The sequence below is a fragment of the Momordica charantia genome, assembly GCF_013281855.1.
Source record: "Momordica charantia cultivar OHB3-1 chromosome 11 unlocalized genomic scaffold, Mcharantia_2.0 BLBB01000011.1, whole genome shotgun sequence".
Lineage (NCBI taxonomy): Eukaryota > Viridiplantae > Streptophyta > Magnoliopsida > Cucurbitales > Cucurbitaceae > Momordica > Momordica charantia.
This window is the reverse complement of record NW_028275159.1, coordinates 7,780,038-7,798,586: the sequence shown is the minus strand read 5'-3', so window position 1 is coordinate 7,798,586 and position 18,549 is coordinate 7,780,038. Positions and strand designations below refer to the sequence as shown.

The following is an 18,549-nucleotide window of genomic DNA, read 5'->3' as shown; positions in this document are numbered from 1 at the left end:
ATACATTAAAGATAAAATTTGAAAATGTTAAAAGGACCGTAATTGATAATACAGCTAACTTCACATTTCCGAATACCGACTTGGAATCTCAAACGAGGTCGTTTTTAAAGGAAACAGTGAATCTTGTTCAGATTTCCATCAGCTGCTGTGGACGCCGTCGTTGGTGAGGTCGAACAATAACGAAACCGGTGAGTTTTTTTTTTTTTTTTTTCCTCCTGATTTTCTCTATGTTAATCGATAGTTTTATAAGATATCGGAGTTTATTTTTCTCTTGAAAATTGATTCTTAAAACTAAATTAGTTGAGCGAAATTCGGAATCGTTTTCTCTCTGTTTTGTTTTCCGGCGACTGTTTTCGTTTTTTATTTCTTCTTTCCGATCAGACGGTGGAGGAGTCAGGAGTAGCTCGTATCTTTGAAGCCGCCATATCGTATTTCTCAGGTAGTAGAACAGATTTCTCAGTGAATGTACAAACGATGGAATTGGCTAATGTTCTAAGGAATTTTTTAGGGTTTTCTGCTTCATGTAGCCAAATTCATGTTTTGAATTTAGTTAGACTTAGAATATACTCTTAGTACTTAGGCTCTTGTAACGTTTTGGCTCTCGTAGTTTGCAGTAATTTAGTCCTTATTATACTCCAAAAAAATGGGAATGCTTGAAGGTGATTCAATTATTTACGTGTTGTTATGTTTTGTTTGACTACAACAAAATTTTATAGTGTTAGGGACTCGATTGCTGCATCTGATATGACTTGGTATAGAGTGCATGTAGCCATAGGCCTTCTCACCAGAAGGCCTATGGTATAGTGGTCGGCTTTTCGAATGCCTCCCGACCTTTTTGAGAGATATTTTACGACTATAAAGAAGAGGGGGGTTGAGCCCCACTCGAGAGACGCCATTTTGTTACATGACAGCATCACAATTATTAAGTATAGTGTGCTAAAAAGAAAGTATAAGAACCAAAACGTTATAAGAGGAGGGCAGGACTAAAAATGTGCTGAAACCTCTGAATTTAGACAGCAGTTGGAGTAGTACTCATGGTTTTCATTATTGGAGATTAAGTTTTTGCTTTTCTAGCTATTGAGATTAATCAGGGTTATGACTTGAATCCCATTTTGGGACGTTTTCTGTTCTGGTATAATTCGATGGAGATGAATAAAATCTTGATCCAATGCTCTGCCATTTGTTAGTTCTACAAACCCTCGTGGATTCTAATATTGAACTGTCTTCATATGTTTTGATGGGTAGGTTTCTTGCAAAGGCCACGTCTAGATCCTCTGCTCCACCAACAGATCAATGGAAAGTAAAGTCAGCGCCCCGCCTAAAAACAATTGGAAACAAATGGGACACGAAGAGACGACAGTCACAGTTCATCAAGAAATGAAACGAGTTCAACAGCTTCCTTCTAACAGCGCCTACGCTACTCATCGGTTCCGGGTTTTAAACAAAATTCTGCAGCTTTTGTCCATTCAGGTGTGTATCATAAAACTGCAGTTTGCTGTTTCTATTTCTGTGATCCAAGAGGAGATTGATATATTAGTCGCGATTTTCGTATCTTATGGTGTCAATGTGATTGTTCTTTATGGTCTAGTTATTTATCCATTTGTTGATTTATATGGGTCGTCATTTTAAAGCTAGTACTTGTGTATGAATGCTTTGCAGTGGTACTCTCTAATAATAATCATTTACAGATTTGGTGATTAATACCCATCTCTTGATTTTGAAGTTTTCATTTTAGTGAGGAAATGTGAAACTCCATCATTGGATTGGAAACAAACAGAAACAAAAAATTTGTTTTTCAAAATTTATATACAATTTTGAGAATGTTTCGAAAAAAAGAGAAACGAGAAACATATTATCAAATGCTTAGATTTCTTAATAAAACTGGAAACAGGAATGTTACCAAACATGTCTTTAGTGTCCAAAAGAGCATATACTCTATGTTTAGTGTCATAAACTTCTCTTGGTTGCATAAATTTCTTATAGAGTAGTAAGTAATGCGATATTTCATCGTTTCGATGCTGGTATTTGATATATTTTTCATATTTTCTCTCGTTTTATTTGGTCAGAGAACTGCATCTCAGGAAGAGGAACTGGAGTTGCTATTCGCAGGGCTTTCTCTGTGATCCAGTACTAGCTTGCAATTGGTTGGTGCAGTGAACTCCTCTGTACAAGTACAAGAATATAGAGTTGCTAAGGTCTCGTTCGATAATTGTTTCGTTTTTAAAAATTAAGCCTAAAAATACTACTTCCATCTTGTGTTTCGTTGTTTATCTACTATTTAAAAATGTTTGTAAAATTTGAAAACTAAAAGAAAAAAAAGGTAGATTTTAAAAACTTATTTAAAAACAGAAAATAAAAAACGAAATGGATATTGCAGGCCTAAGTTTTCGTCGGTCATCTGGTTTAGTTTATGGTTTCTGTATCAATATCCTCAAACTTTAAGTTACAAAAAGAACTACTTTGTGGGAACGAAAAGAATTACTTCCAGTGTGAATGTCCAACGTTCTTGGTTTCTATCACTTTCATCTCCTACCATTTTTCAATTAATTTGAATTTGCTTATGTGTGTGATGTAATATCGAGAGTTCTCAACCGTCATACCGTAGGCGTTTTACTACGAAAATATTCATGGTTTCACTTCTGTACTACCATTCATTTTCTAGGTCTCCCTTGCTTTTTTGGCCATCACAGCCCCTTCTCCTAAACTGAATTTGGCCACAGCTGCTATCATCTGGAACTTCAAAGTCTCCAAAAAGGTTTCTTTGGACTATTTTCTATCGACGACAGAAAAAGTTTAGAAGAAACTCCCCCATTGGACTCTTTCTCCGATGGGATTTAGTTTGTGTTGGCAGAACTAGGAAAGTGTAGATCATTTGTTCATGCATTGCAAGTTTGCTTCTAAAGCTTGGAATTACATAGCTTCTTTTTTAGACTTCTCCTTTGGTCTCCCAAGGGTTTGGGGGAATGCCCTCAAGGGAAAGACTTTTGTTTTGTTCTTTGGAATTGTGCAGCGAGGGTTGCCCTTTGACTTTTTTAAACATAATACAAGAGGGTTTTTTGTAATTGTAGTCTTCTTTTTATTATGCAAGATTGAAAATCAGTGATTGAGGTGGGTTTTCTCTATCTCTACCCTCTCTGTTTCCTATTAAAAAAAAAAAAAAGAGGTCTCCCGCTTGTTGAGTATGTGTTTGACTAAGTATGTGTTTGACTAAATAAGATGATCTAAATATAGCTCAACTAGTAATGCATTAAATGTTCAAATCTTCCTTTTTTTTTAATTGCATTCTCTAAACAAGAAAAGTTGTATATTTAATAACACCCTCAAAATTCTAATCATATCTTCTCTGGAACTAAAAACGGAACAACATTACTATCACGAACAAGAGAGCAAAATGTTAAGATATCAAAGAAGGTTAGGAGAAGATATTCCCAAAACTAGTGGTATTTTTTTCTTTTCTATCTAATCAGCTGATTCACAAACAAGACAGTCAGGTCCACTATTCATGCTATAGACACTCGCACAGAAACACAAAATAAGTAGGCAAACACAAGCAGATTGATCAGCATCAACATAGATAAAATAAAGAAGAATAAACTAGTAATGAAGTTTTTATACCGATAGCTCGACTTTATCAACAAAGGTACAGCACAATAATATATCACTTGCGAAGTCCTACTAGCCAAAACAGAGTTTCCAAAGACCACTCAATATATCACATGAAATCGATGCTGAAGAACAGAATGCATCCATGAAAGTTTGAGACCTACCATTATAGCTGATTTATTATCCGATTTTAACGTGGTAATCATCTGTATTGATGCGTATTCGCAAGTGATAACTCACTGTTTCTTCTTCTCCAGTTTAGATTTTGCTGCAGACTGAGCTTTATAGGGACTAGCACTGTATGCAGATATCTGGACCATCGCAAAGAAAACCATCTCCACACAAACTAGAATATTTTGTAAGGCTTCATTTATGTGCTCCACATCGAACCAGACATGTTTCGATTTGATTATGCCCACTGCAGCAAGCATCTCAAGAACGATTCCCTGAAAAATAAAACAGTATTTAAGTTGTTTTAGTTGAAAGACTGAAATGGTAGTTTTAGTAAGAGATTGCCTCAATAAAATATACATCAGCAAATAGGACAGTTAACTTCCCAAATAGATCACCTCCAAATCAGTGGGAATTATCGTTCATTATGATCTCTAACTTGAAACTAAAGATGTAATATTGTCTTTCATTAGCTGAAAGTAATGGAACTGGACGTCCATATTTATAGTTTGTATTACTGACTCAACAACCAAACTGAAGAAGTCAGTTAAGCTACTACAACCAATCATGACAAACGACCGGTTACCGACATTGAAGTTACTACATTAACACTGTACATTTACAGTGCGATAGCAACTTATTTCTTTTAGTAGGATGGAAGTATGCAAAGTGATGGAGCCCAATATCATCACTGCTTCACCCCAGAATAGTTTCTGGAGTATAATATTTTGATGCAAAAAGAGTTAGGTGTGCAGTTTCAAGAGAGAAAATGAAAAAGAACTTTGGACAAAGAAGTAGATGTGGAGTCAGCATGAGATTTTACGATAGCTACAAAGAGAGTAATGAAATTCCATGCAAGTAAAGCACCAAATCAGTTAGGAAAAAAATACAACTGACAGTGACAAGAAGTACATTTGTCTATGGCCCAGTTACATGTGTCTGGTTCTAGATGTTGTGTTGGGAAAATGAGACCTCGACTTCAAAGGAATATGATGACATGTTCAGATGACTGAGCTAAATGAAAATCTGAGATACTGGGACCGAGAAAATTACCTGCCAGAAGCAGAAAAAGACAATCCCTTTGATGCACAAGAACTTGGCAAGAGGGCTATGTGGTTTCAACTCCTTATCAAATACATGATAGAAAACCACCAGAGCATACAGAGCAAGTGTCACCGAGACATTTAATATGATAGTAAATGTCCAACTGAGCCAGCTTGGATATACATCAATAAGTTCAAGAACAATCATCAAGATTGAACATACAGGACGTATCACTACAAATTGATAGGTCCAGTACTTGAGAAGCTTTAGCGTGTGATGATTCAATCGAGCACTGTGAGGCTGCAATTGATAGGGTGTCAACATTCAAAGTCAATCTCTGACCAACCAATAAAACCCAAAGAAACAAAGTGACTGGTTTATTTTTACTAAGCTGTAAACCTGCAACCCACTGCTGTAAGTCCGACCAAAAGTATTTTAAACCAAACTAATCATATTCCAAGAAAAATCTAAGTTGAGCAACTAAATATTCAGCCAATGCACATGTAAGTATGAACACTTTCAGAGTGAATGTCAATCGACAAAATAGCTCAACATGGGTTAGTTTCACTGTTCTAAAGGTTTAATTAGTTTGTCTGACCAGCCCTTCATTGTTGCCAATTGCCATCATGGATACTTCAAAAGTGTTATTGACTTGTATTACTTTTCCTGAGTTTGACTGATCACGATCAGATATTTATTTGTATGAGAAGATAAAACACAAGAATGACAAGTTTCAAGAAGCATAGTAGCGTAGATAACCTTTCTGCTTCATATTTTTCTAGTACCAACAATCTGTCATGATGTATTGAATTTAATTGAATATCAAAAGAATGACCTCGTATAACCTTTTCAGTATGTGCCTGCTTTTAATATCATATAAATAAGAAGAGAGAAGAAAAATCTTACCTGAAAAAGAGTCATCGGGAAAGTATGGTGGATTTCTCTACCTTTGATTTCATCGGGCACTATGTTTTTGCTTATGGATATATTCAAGTAGCTGTAGAGTAAACTCAAGAACTTAGATATCACCTGCAAGGAAAAACTAGGAAGTTACTACGGTCTACGAGTAATCAATCTTTCATTCGCAAGAGTTCTGCAGGATTGAAATCTTACCAAAGCCTCATAACATTCCTTAATTGATTCCAAGAACAAAAAGAAAGTACTGCTTGCCATAAATTCTAACAGACCAATGTAGGAGATACCAGCATATAAAGGAGCCATAAGAATTATAATAACAATGGCCTTTTGCTCCGTTGGTTTTTTCCAGTTGGAAAGATGTTGGACAAGCAGCCATAATGAAAGAACTGCAGTAAGAACGACAGAGGAAGTGACTCCCAGAAAAATCATTTGTCCATAATGCATTGTGATTGCTGATATGCTAACCACCAAAGTTACCCAGAAACGAGATCTGCAGACTGGAATAAAGCTTAATAAGAATTTGAAAACATAATCAACTCAGCACTGCTAGAGCAAAGAGTTAAATTTGAAGTTTCACTGTCACAGGCTCACAGTTGCTTCCCCTTTCCTAATTCCATCTCTACCATTGTTCATAACTTCACAATTTTAAAATATGTATCATATCTTGGTGATATGATATGTTTATCCCCTGGACTATATACATACAACCTACCACTTATTAGTTAATATATAGACACACACATACATATAAAATAAGTGGATTTTTTTATGCCAGATCCGAGTTAAGAAATTTTAGGTGGTATTCACTTATATCTCGATCATCTTCCTCATTCTCGCAGCCAAAATACTAAAATGGTTAGATTCTAATTTTTGTCTCAGCTATAACACTAACACCATCTGCATCCCCTTGTCATAGTAAAATGTTTTTTAGGAATCGCAATCTCCTCTGCAGTTCCAGCAGCAGTAAATCGTTACTTGCAGCGAGTAAACAAAAAATTTCCTAGTTTCTTCTAGAGAAGACAACCATCAAGGTCGCCCAATGAAGTCCGTTATATAACTTGAAGCATGCTAGTTGGTAACTTCGCTTAATAGATAGAAATCTTTAATAAAAACTACAATCCGCAGGAATCTAAGTCCTTCATATCCGGAAAGTCAAGCTTCAACATAACCGAACTAGCGTACTATGATCACTCGCAATCACATTTCTCAATATCTCGGCTACTTTTCCATCTCAGAAAAAGTACAGAGCAGGAGAAAAAAAAAAGAGGAAGATGAGAGTAATCAAGGCATCATGATCGCACAAAAGTAAGACCGAAGCTCTTCTTCTAGCTTCGAGAATGAAGTAGAAAACCGAAGTGAAGTGAACTGATCACAAAGCGATGATTACTTTTTCCAATTTCTTACCACCAAATACAGTGAGCCACAACACTCAATCTGATTGTATAACAAGAAAGCGAAAGAAATCTTACCAGATTCAGATTAGAAGCTGAAACCTGAAAATTTAAGCTCTTTTTGGAGATTCCGATGCTTGATTCCAGCAAATTCTGAGAAAATTTTTCGCAACAGATGGAACTTCAAATAATTGGTAAACGAAAAAGTAAGTCTGAATTTCTTTCAACTCGTGAATCTCGTGTATCGAACGCGTTGTCCACTCGTTGATATGAAACGACGACGTAAATTGGACACGATCCGTAAGTAAATTATTGCGTCTGCCGGCATCTCTGTTCATAAGATAATTCCAATTTCCGATTCAATTCGACATTTTTTTATTACGTTTTTAATAATAATTTTAATTAGGAGATAAATCTGAACGTAAACACGTGACCCTCCTAGGTTAAGGCACGTGTTTAAACTACATTGTTCGGGCAAACCAAGGCTCTAACCTACACATCAATCATTTTTAATGTTTAACGTGGGAGTAAACTATCTCAATATTTTGTTATTTTTATTTGGAGCATAATGATTTTAATTCTTAGGAAGTTTTCCTTAAAACAAATTTTAGAATTAGTTTTCTCTAAATCTATCTGAACTCAATTGATTGAGCAAGCTAAATAGGAAAATTTACAAATAGAGAAAGAACACTTTGATGCTCAAGTTGGATTAAGATTCGAATTTTTAGGTTGGGTTCACAGAGAATTGTATATCTCATTGAGTAGAGCGAGGGTGTATTTATTAGTGTCAAGTTGAGTCTTCTCGTTGCAAGAATTACAACTAGGATCATAGAGGTAATCACGACAACCATTATTTGCACTTGAATCGTTCCCAAATCCACATAGGGATGCTCCGACCCATAGCTCAGATGAGACATGCTAAGGGATTTCTTTCCTTCATTTGACACTCCAAGTCGAACAAAACAAGCTCTTCAAATCGATAACCAGAAGTCAGTTGCCGACATCTATTTTCAACCCATGTTGCATGCTTTGATTCTTCCTCCCGACCAAGTTTTAAATTATTTCTTAAGTAAAACATAAACTCTTAATACTTAAATTTGTGTTCAGTAATTTTCTTTTGTAAGTCTTTTGAGTTATGAAAGTATCTGTATCAATAAATAAATTTGTGGCGGGCTAAATTAATTACCGTTTGAGTTTACATTAGTTTCTTAAATGCTTGATTAACGAAATTATTGCGTCGATTTTTTCTTAGGCATTTGTAAAAATAGCATCAAATAGATACTATTTTCATATATAGAACAAAATTTAAAATTTTACAAAAATAACATAATTCAAGTCAAAGTCAACTCAAAGTAATAGAAAATACATCAACAAAATTAAAATCTGTGTCATACTTGAAAACGGAAACATTAATATTTTTAAAAATACATTTCAAATTATGCTTATTTCATGGAATTTGTAGTGATATGAATAGCTCGTGTCTATTATAAATTCTTTTAAGGTCCATCTTTTCAACGTAAGATCTTTAACAATGTTTCGTAATGAAATATTTCTCTCTTTTTTTATTCGTCATGGCTAGCGGAGATATTTCAAATATCGACCTATTTGACATTATATTATATTATAACATATCTTATTTATATATTGTTATCACGCAAAAGTAGCTCTTTAGAATAAATCAATGGCCATATTGTAGAATACATAATACAGTATGACAATGACAATATATATTTTTTATTTACAAAGCTCAATAACTTCTCGAATTAATTGTAATACCTTGTTACCTAGTTATCAAGTAATGAACGCCTAAAATTTCAAAAACAATACCTATGAGGCACAGTACAATAAAACTATCCAACCCGACCTACTTACGCTCCTATCTTGAACCATTACCATGCTCGACTCGAGCACCGACATCAATTCCTTGTTTAAACAACTCAGAAAGCATAGCACAAAAAAAAAAGTTTTATTTGGATCAAGGAAATTGACAGAAAGACATTTCTGTCCCTATGTTCTACAAATTTTTGGATGAGTTGGCTCTGTATGAATGGCAGAAAATTCTATGAGATCTTTAAAGGAAGTTTCTGAAGTGGGTTTGTAATGTGTAACTAGAGCTTCTTCTATATAGATTTCAAAATTTCTCCTAGTACTAAGCCCCACTGAGTCCAATGTGTTCCACCCTGCACCAGAAAATTCCCACTTCATAAGAATTTCAGGATGCATGGGTTAAAAGTAAACTTTCTATCAAACAAATAAATAAAAATTAGGTTAAATTACAAGTTCTTGTCAAAGTTGTATCAAATGTATTCATGAATGATTAAAAGCGTCTAACAAATCTTTGAGACCTTTCAATTTTGCATTCAATTTTAAAAAAAATGTCTAATCTATTAGACACAACAATGAAAGTTTAGAGACCTACTAGACAATTTTAGAAGTTCATGAAATCATTAGACATACCAGTGAAAGTTTAGGGACACATTAGACAAATTTACGCCCTGTTTGATGACCATTTTATTTTTAGTTTTCTGTTTTTAATAATTAATTTTAGAAACATATGTTCTTTTATTTTGTTATATGGGTTTTAAAAACATTTTCAAAATCTAAACAAAATTTTGAAAAAAAAAAAAGTTTTCAAAAATTTATTTTTGTTTTTGAAAGTTGGTTAAGAATTCACATATACTTTCATGAGGAGGATAAAAAATTGCTAATTAATTGTAAAAAAAACAATCATAATTTTTAAAAACAAAAAAATAAAATGGTTATCAAAGGTTCCAACCTGTAATTTAATCTAAAATTATTAACAAACAAATTCATAACCATTGCATGGATTGGGTTTTAATTCAAAAAATGGCACAAACCTGGCAAAAGACTGCAAATGGTTCTCTGAGAGGTCCATCACATGAAAGTTCACTAGTGCTTCCATCAATGAAAGTCCCATCAGCAAAGATCACCTGTTGTTATGGTAAAAAGGGTTCAAACTAAGGCAGCAAGCTACTCGAAAAACTATGTCATCGAAGCTTCGAAAGTCGATTTTTATTGCAACTAATGATTGTAAGAACTAGGAAGCTTGAACCACTTTCTCATGTTAGTTTTAGTCAGCAGTCATCATCTTCCATCAGTTCGATGTGAGGGAGCTTATTCTTGTATGCTACTATTGGGAGGGGAAAGGACAGAAGTTTCATGAAAGAATTAAGGTTGATAAATGTACCTCTGATGCATATCCAGGAGTTACTCCCGGAACAGGTTTGGTAAACGAAGACACGGGGGAGCTTCTCTGTACAGCCTCACAGAATGCAAGTAAAAGTTCACGACTTCCGAGTTTTACTGCCTGAATGGAATATGAGAATTTATAAAGGTGTAATGTCTTCCATATATATAGAGAGAGGATGACGCAGTAGACCTGAACGGTGTCGTGACGGGGCGAGCGTGGGAGCGGCTGCACTTTGTAGCCTTTTGATGCCATGACTTCAGCTATTAGAATCATTCCCTGTTATCAAGAAAGAGAGAAGTTTTCCTCTAGACAAAAGGATTCAACTCAGAAGGTAGAACTAGGAAAAATGAATCAAAATTACCTTAACTGCCTCGCCAACCATTTGAGGTGAAAGGAATAACCCTTGAAAAAATGTCCTCATGATATCACCGGGAGTAGAGCCCGAATCCACGCCCAAGCCAGGTGCAGACAAACGAGCTGCAGCAGCTCTTACCCATTTGTCTCGACCTGCAACGTATCCGCCACAAGGTGCAAGCGTTCCACCAGGGTTTTTTATCAGACTTCCTGCAATTAAGTCCGCACCCTTCCCACCATTACTGATAGAAATGCTATTCTTCAGCAGGAGAAAGGAGCCTGAAATCACTTACCACAGTTGGAGGTTCAGTGGTTTCCACAAATTCTCCGTAACAGTTATCCACCATCACCAAGCAATCAGGGTTTTGCTTCTGAAATTTTTTAGCAAATGTATGATATTTACTGGATGAGTTGTCCAAGCATACGAAGAAAACTCGAGAAGAACTAATATTATTTCTTCAAGTTCACTTGGATGATGGCATGGTTGTTTTTTCTGATAATACTGAGAATATGAACTAGTGGCCATAAATCATACTACATCATGGATGAAATATGTTCATTCTAGTTTTAGTATTGACATTGGCAGAGGGCCAAGTAAATAAAAACCAGAGAGTGGAGATGAGTGAAAAATGAAAATTAGAGGGATTAGAGTAAGTTTGAGATAGTATTGAGGAAAAGAGAGAAAGATAGGAGAAGCAAAATTTATGATGTCAATAAACAAAGCCTTTTGTTATAGCACTCACAAAAGGTTTTTATGCAACATAGGAAAGTGATTTTGAAAAATCTAATATTCAACCCGATTACTTAGGATCTGAAGTTAACCCAGCATATGTTTAGGGGGAAGGGAGGACACTTCATCTGAGAATGATGAACTATCCTAACCACAAAAAACAAGAAATTGGCTATAAAAAACACCGTCCAGTCAACCATTCACCCCAAAGATTATGAAAATGCGATCAAAAGATTTACCTTAATCAGTTTTATTGCTCTTCCTATTTCACTAACACTTAAACTTCGACGCCAAGAATAACCACACGACCTTTGTAGGAGCGCACATTTTGTTTGAGGTTTCAAAGAACTTGCAAGTTTTTCCCAATCAAGTCCACCATCCTCGGCAAGCTGAAGAAGAAAACCATAAAAATCAATGAGAAAGGGCAAAAAAGCTTACAACAGATTGTTTTATTTGCACAGATGCTATTAGGCTTAGCTCACTGGAACTTCTCGATAGTCTACTCCAAAATCTTTCAAGGAGCCCAGCCCCTGAGAATCTCTTTTTCCTATGACCTCCTCTAGTGTGTCATATGGAGCACCAGCTACCGCCAAAAGCTGATTGTTAAATTAGTTCAAACCATATTCAATCTCAAGGGGACAATGCATATGGTGCAAAATGAATTGAATTATTACTAAATTCTACTCACCTCATCCCCTGGCCTCAAAAGTGCAAATAAGGCACATGTAATGGCATGAGTACCTGAGAAAAACTGACGGTATAGAAACCATAATCACCAAACTTTTTTTTTCTTTCGAGTACCATAATCACCAAACTTAGTAATTACTTCTAACATAAATACATAAATTTAATAGTAGCAGAAAACCTGTGATCGGACTATTGCAGATTCTGCTCCAACTATCTCAGCAAAAGCATTGTCAAGTGCCTCACGCCCTCCAGCTTCATCGTGGCCATAACCAGTGGATCCGCCAAAATGCTGATTGTAAAATTTTAAGAAACACCAACCATACTCATCAATAAAACTGAAAAGTAAAATACTTATTATTGCTTCACAAGAAACAAATAAGCCTCAGAGATATAAACCAAGGAAGAAACATGTATATTTTGACAACATCGACGACATCAATTCCTTCGAAACGCACAAGCATCACTCAATAGTTTGTTTATTTGTATAACATTTCGAAATATTGCTTTGGCAAGAATTTATCTACTAACATGAGATCCTAACCGAGCGTTCTGAAAGGCTTTGAGAACTTTAGCAGTATTACGTGCCACCAGATTATCCACTGCTCTGAATTCATACTGCAAGGAGTCTACCGCCTTAACAACCTGCTGATCAAAAGTTCAAAACGGAACCCATATAGATTACACCAGACATTCTAATACATGCTGTATAGATTCATCTACACCTTACCTAATACCTACCAACAAGAATCAGATTCTAACTCAATTCCAAAAGAATTTATCAACATTCCGTTGCTTCTTACAAAAATATTTATCAACACTTAATTGCTTCTTACATTTTCCGGACCAGTTTGCATATCTCGACTAATTTAGTTACAAAAAAAATAAAGCTAAATCCAAAGCTCCATACCATAATAAACTATCACTAAACTCGAAAATAAAGCTGAAGCTGATAAATTCAGTTACATTACTCGAGCTTAGGTTAGGTATTTGACAGATTTCGCTTCCGCTCCGATTTCTAAAGAAAAATCAAAATGAAACCCCGCCGGTTGAAAAGAAAAAGGGAGAAATCACATTGATGGTTATCTTTTAGTGATGCGTAAGTACACTACAGTGAGTGATTCTTACCTCCGGAGCAAATGGGGTGTCGGAAGTGTAATGATTCCGATCGACGGGCACCGGCAGAGAAGTGCCGGAGCGAAGGGTTGCTGCCGGAGCGAAAGGTCTGAAATTAGGCGAAGGATAAGCAAGGGAGGAGCAGGATAAGCCCCACATGTTGCTCCAGAAACTGAAAGAGGCGCCAAGTCGCGGCTTGAACAATGAAGATAAAAAATGACCACCTTTCTTCTTCTTCACGGTAAATATCTGGTTAATTTGACAATAATGCCCAAAGATACATAATAGACTTTTACCCTTTTTTTCCTTTTAATACTTTTAGTCCATGTAATTTCCAGTTTTAGGATTTATGTATTTTTAATAGGCGTTTATTAGTTTATCTTATTTATTTCTATAAAAAATTTTAGGGAATACTCACTAAATTTATTAAGATGTAGCTATAAATTTATATTAAAATATTTTTATTAAGTATTGGAGGTGATTTATCGACCTACACGTGACATGATATGGTTGAATCTTCGTCATACACGTCTTTTCACGCAATTATACTTACCTCGACAGTGAGAGACAATCCCGAGCCGACCATGTATAGCGGCCGAGCCGACCAAACATTCAACTTGACTACTTCGGCTCAGCCCGTTATCCGACAAACTCCACGACAGCATGTCACACTTCACGGCAATTTTAAAGAGCCGTTGAGACCTTGTCGGCGACCTTGTCGAGTTCTTTGCCTATAAATAGAACAATTCCTCTCCATTTTGAGGTACACAATCGAACCAATTCTCTCTTGAGTTGATTTGAGTGTTTGCTGACTTTAGTATTGGAGTCTCTACTATAATTTGCAGGTCCTCTACACGTTAAACAAAGGTTGAAAGTAGGATAACTAAAGTAGACATTTTGAAAGTAGAGCACAATGTTTGACCCTACTATGTGGTCATTATTGGGTTTGAACCTATTCCCTCTAAATCCTTTTGATTTACTTTGGCTTTTTTAGACTAATAAGTCAACCCATAATGGTTTAAACTTTCAAAAGTTTCATTTTTACTTTAAACTTTAAACTTGTTTCAAAATTATCTTTCATTAACCATTTTTTTTGTTAAAATGAATACAGAGAAAGGACGTGACGGTTATTTGTAAATAATGATATATGTGGCATAGGTATTAGCAAGCTTCAATAATGTTCGAAAGAGGGTAAATTTCAATTATGCCTTTATCATTTTAAAGATTTTATTTTAACCCTTAACCTTTGAAATTGTTTAATCACATTCAAAATTATCTCGATTAGATCAGAAAAACGGATTTAAGAGATAGAGTTTTTGTTACGATGGAAGGAAGTCACATATTGTGAGAAAAAGTCATACGTTGCTTCCTCCATCATTATAACCAAAACTCTATCTCTTAAATCCGTTTTCCTTAAAAAACACACCCTCTTTAACTCAAATCTTAGAAAAGTCAACATAAAAAAAAATCTTAGAAAAGTCAGAGGAGTCCAGCAATAAAATTTCATAGTTCACGAAATGAATATGTTTATGAGAGAAAATTTGTGGAAGAGAGTCGGGTCGACTAAAAGCGTGAGTACATATATATGGAAGCTAAGAGAATAACAGAGTACAAGACTGATGAATGAAGAAAGACAATTTTCATCCTCGTTATAAGAAATCTATCAAGAAACCACGGTGTTTACCTTTGATTGTTTTGGATTTCTTTGTTATTTGTCTTTTCCTCCTTTCCATTCATGCCTTAAAATAATTTTCATCAACCCACCCTAAGACGGATGCCTCAATTTTTGTCAATAATTTTTTTTTTCATAATTCGGAATATTTAAGCCCATTTTGACCTTTGTTTAATCCGTTTTATAATCCATGATTAGGTTTTTAAAGACTAAATTTGTGATAACTTGTAAGTTAGATGTTATTTTTGGAGAGCAAATTTTTTAAATTTTGGTATGTGTGTTTTTTTAGGAGGGGATAAACTTTGGTATGTATTATTGATCAATTAGATCCTTTTATTTTTCAATACACATCAATGCATTTATGTTGCAATTTTATTTACTTTACCTGTGGTAATGCTGCTGAGATTCTAGTATCGTCAATATTTTTAATTTAAATATATATCATTACAATTTTAAGACCCATTTGATTTTTTTTTTTCTGTTCTTTTCGAAAAATGAGCTTATCAGCCTAATAGCATAATTTTTGTATAATTTATGATCAAATTTTTAAAAAAACTTCACCAAAATTGAAAACACTAAATGTACTTTTAAATCTAATATATATTTAAAGAATTAGATAATACTAAACATATATTTAAACGTACTTTTAAATCTAATATAATACTAAACATATATGCTGTGTAGATCAAATGTGATCTAAATTATAGCATTTAGTGATCATTGGTTTGAATTAATAATTAATATTAGAGCAATGGAATCTAGACTAATATTTCAGTCTTTGAATTAAAATTTCAAACATTTTGCTTGAGCGATTTCTAAATATTACATTAAAAAGGAAAAAAAATCTATTTTATAGTTATATTTTACTTAATTGTTTGATTAACAAAATTTCAAATGTACCATGTTTGTTAAACCTAATTTCATCCATTAATTTTAATTAGAAAAAATCAATTTTACCCCTAAACTTCTAACTTGTACTACATATCATTTTTTAATCTTAAACATTCAATTTCATTGAATTCGACCTTAGACTTTGACAAGTGTCGACTTTTAAAAGAAGGTATATGTCTCATACTTTAAAATTAAATAAAATTTAAACCTAGTATAGAAGTTGTAACACTCGTCTAAATCTAATTATCTGCATGGATTCGCCTTCCCCTGGAGGTAGGGTACTACGAAAGGAAGTTGATAATGGATTATCAATAAGTTCGAAATTGATTCTTCTCGAGTCGATGCTCGAACGGTTAATGAGGACGGATTGTAAATTCGTTGACAATATGTCTACGTTTCTTCAAATCCAACTCGGCCCAATAATTTACGGATCCACCAAAAAATGATATAACCCATTTCTCCTTCTATACAAATGCTTGATACGAAACAATATTCTTGACATATTGATTATCAATCAATTTGACAATAACGAAAAAATGACTATTAATCCATGCTCCTCTCACTACTTATTTGGTGCAATTTGATAATAATAAAAAATGATACACCTCATCAAAGTTTGGGGTAAAATTTTATTTTTATTTTTATTTTTATTTCTAGGTTTTGACATCAACCACAGCATCGCTATCGTTTGAATCTTCACCTCATGTTTAAGATTTCTTCAAGAGAGGAAAAAATAAAAAGAAAAGTTGAACGTACGTAAGTCGTGGCCTTTGTTTTTCTGTACGCATATTTTCCACGAGAACAAGAACCTATAAATATAAACAGCCAAATTCATACGATCCTTGAAATTAGGTTTTTTTTTTTTTTTTTTGTGGGAAAGTGAATTGTTTTATGTTAAGAACGAACATACGATTCCCAATGAATCCGGGTATATAATTGGGGTTTAATTAAAGGAACGCAACAGATTAAAACCAGAGAGAAGAATTAGAAGAAGAAGAAGAAGAAGAAGAAGAAATTAGGGTTGAAATTAATGAGAGAAATTAGATGGAGGATGTTGGAGGAGGAAGAGGTGAAGAAAATGGGAGGATTTGTGAGAGGATCTGACTTTATAGAGGTCCAATGCGGCTGCACCAGCAAAAAATTTGGCGATTCCACCGGAAAACTTACGGTTTCGGAAGCCGGTCAGTTCCTCATTTCCTGCTTCTGCTCCGATCACTGTAACGCCGGCAAGTTTCTCTCTCTCCTCTGTATTTTTCGTGATGGTTTATTTTATGAAATTTAATATGTTACAATTTAGGCGTTCTATGTTTAACTTTATAATGATTCGGTCCATTTAATTTCTAAATTGGTGAGTTGTAAGTTAACATTAGTTAAACTGATTAAGACATATATCGAGACTTGTACTTTCAATTTTGGTCGATTGGTTTTTGTCCCATGTGACCATTTTAGTTCGTTTATTTATATTTTTTATTATCTTATTTCTTTCTGTTGGAATTTTAACACGACACTTCACTAATTGAATATTTTAAAATGTAGTTATAAATTTATATTAAGTAATACATGTTTAAATTTCGAGGTGACACCTATTTGTTTAAACTCTTCTTAAACCTTAATTATTAAATCGCCATAGGAACAATCGCCAAAGAGGCTAAGAACAAAAATGTTTCGTAGCTAGTAACGTTTTTCGTTACCATGCTAAAATCATTACATACTAAAGGAATAAGCTCGTTTTTAAACCATAAATGTTGTTGTTGTTGAAAGTTGTTTTAATTTTGGGTTGAATATTGAGCAGGGGGGCTGACACCAGAGGAGTTTGAGAAGCATTCCCAAAGAGAAGGGATGAAGAAATGGAAGAGTAACATTTGGGTATCAGTTGAAGGACAGAAAGTTCCATTGTGGAGAACTTGTTTGCTCAAATACTACAATCACTCTGCAAATGTGGCCAACTGGACCTCCGGTGCCCTCCGCCGCCGCAACTTCCACCGTGACGAGTTCATCCGCTGCTCCAAATGCGGCAAGGAGCGGCGCTTTCGTCTCCGAACTCGAGACCAATGCCGGATCTACCATGATGCAATGGCCCATCAGATCACATGGGAATGTGCTGATCGACCCTGTGACATGTAACTGTTATTCTCCTTGTGTACTACTTCTGTCTGTTGCATTTTTTAGAGTTGATTTAGAAAATGACACTGGTTTTCTCCGCGTTTTAGAATAACATGCAACGACGAAAGGGTTCTCGGGGCTGTCCACGATCATCAAGGTGTAGAGGCTGCACATCTTGTGTGTGCTTCGGATGCCTCTGGTGCCGATTCTTGGATTGCCATTGCCGTGCCTGCATCGATTTCGTGCAGAATGCAGCACCTTGAGCTTTCACCGTATATGAAACTTTATTGATGGGTTCTGATGGCTTCATGGGAGCATCTGTAGCGAGGGGAAGACATTACAGATCCTCACATTGGGTTGTGACAGTTTTTACAGTTAGCTGACAGCAAATTCTTTTCTTAACTGTTTGATCCCGCAGTAACAGTTGATGATACTCATATTCTTATGTTTGATTTCGCATGGGCATGATGTAGAAAAATGAAAATGTATCATTTTTACTTTTGGTACCGGATAATTAACTAATATTTGAGACCTCTAATTAGCATCATGAACTTAATTAGTTGAACTATGCTCTGATTAACAGCAACAAAAAAAAGTATATATATATATAATATATGATTGTAGTGTCCAATACTCACTACTTGCATTATATCTCTTCTTA

At 34.8% G+C, this 18,549-nt stretch overlaps 3 protein-coding genes and 1 pseudogene across 6 annotated transcripts; 2 read left to right on the top strand and 2 right to left on the bottom strand.

Moving 5' to 3' along the window:
• Window positions 1-32: 32 nt before the first annotated feature.
• LOC111010342 (uncharacterized) lies at window positions 33-2,519 on the top strand. 2 transcript variants are annotated; one of them, XM_022283711.2, is made up of 4 exons: window positions 71-188; window positions 382-439; window positions 1,246-1,470; window positions 2,067-2,519. In XM_022283711.2, the coding sequence occupies exons 3-4, from the start codon at window positions 1,294-1,296 to the stop codon at window positions 2,121-2,123; spliced, it is 234 nt and encodes a 77-aa protein (XP_022139403.1). In that variant the 5' UTR covers window positions 71-188; window positions 382-439; window positions 1,246-1,293; the 3' UTR covers window positions 2,124-2,519. The 2 variants fall into 2 exon arrangements, with proteins under 2 accessions (XP_087975917.1, XP_022139403.1); XM_088119791.1 differs by lacking the exon at window positions 382-439 and having other exon boundaries at window positions 33-188.
• A 1,061-nt stretch (window positions 2,520-3,580) lies between these two features.
• LOC111010454 (uncharacterized) lies at window positions 3,581-7,413 on the bottom strand. Of its 2 annotated transcripts, none has more exons than XM_022283902.2 (5): window positions 7,206-7,413; window positions 5,932-6,226; window positions 5,725-5,847; window positions 4,828-5,118; window positions 3,581-4,049 (listed from the first exon to the last, which is right to left on the bottom strand). In XM_022283902.2, the coding sequence occupies exons 2-5, from the start codon at window positions 6,178-6,180 to the stop codon at window positions 3,840-3,842; spliced, it is 873 nt and encodes a 290-aa protein (XP_022139594.1). In that variant the 5' UTR covers window positions 6,181-6,226; window positions 7,206-7,413; the 3' UTR covers window positions 3,581-3,839. The 2 variants fall into 2 exon arrangements, with proteins under 2 accessions (XP_022139594.1, XP_022139593.1); XM_022283901.2 differs by having other exon boundaries at window positions 5,932-6,233; window positions 7,206-7,411.
• A 1,424-nt stretch (window positions 7,414-8,837) lies between these two features.
• Window positions 8,838-13,443, bottom strand: LOC111010605 (uncharacterized). The gene is made up of 12 exons (XM_022284090.2): window positions 13,235-13,443; window positions 12,638-12,751; window positions 12,288-12,398; window positions 12,111-12,173; window positions 11,905-12,018; window positions 11,662-11,811; window positions 10,986-11,063; window positions 10,700-10,921; window positions 10,528-10,614; window positions 10,336-10,455; window positions 9,986-10,078; window positions 8,838-9,307 (listed from the first exon to the last, which is right to left on the bottom strand). Exons 1-12 carry the CDS (start codon window positions 13,379-13,381, stop codon window positions 9,248-9,250), a joined length of 1,359 nt encoding a protein of 452 aa, XP_022139782.1. The 5' UTR covers window positions 13,382-13,443; the 3' UTR covers window positions 8,838-9,247.
• A 3,160-nt stretch (window positions 13,444-16,603) lies between these two features.
• LOC111010514 (protein ULTRAPETALA 1-like) lies at window positions 16,604-18,463 on the top strand (annotated as a pseudogene). The gene is made up of 3 exons (XR_015788971.1): window positions 16,604-17,011; window positions 17,578-17,905; window positions 17,996-18,463. The product of XR_015788971.1 is annotated as a protein ULTRAPETALA 1-like (transcript).
• The last annotated feature ends 86 nt before the right edge of the window (window positions 18,464-18,549 follow it).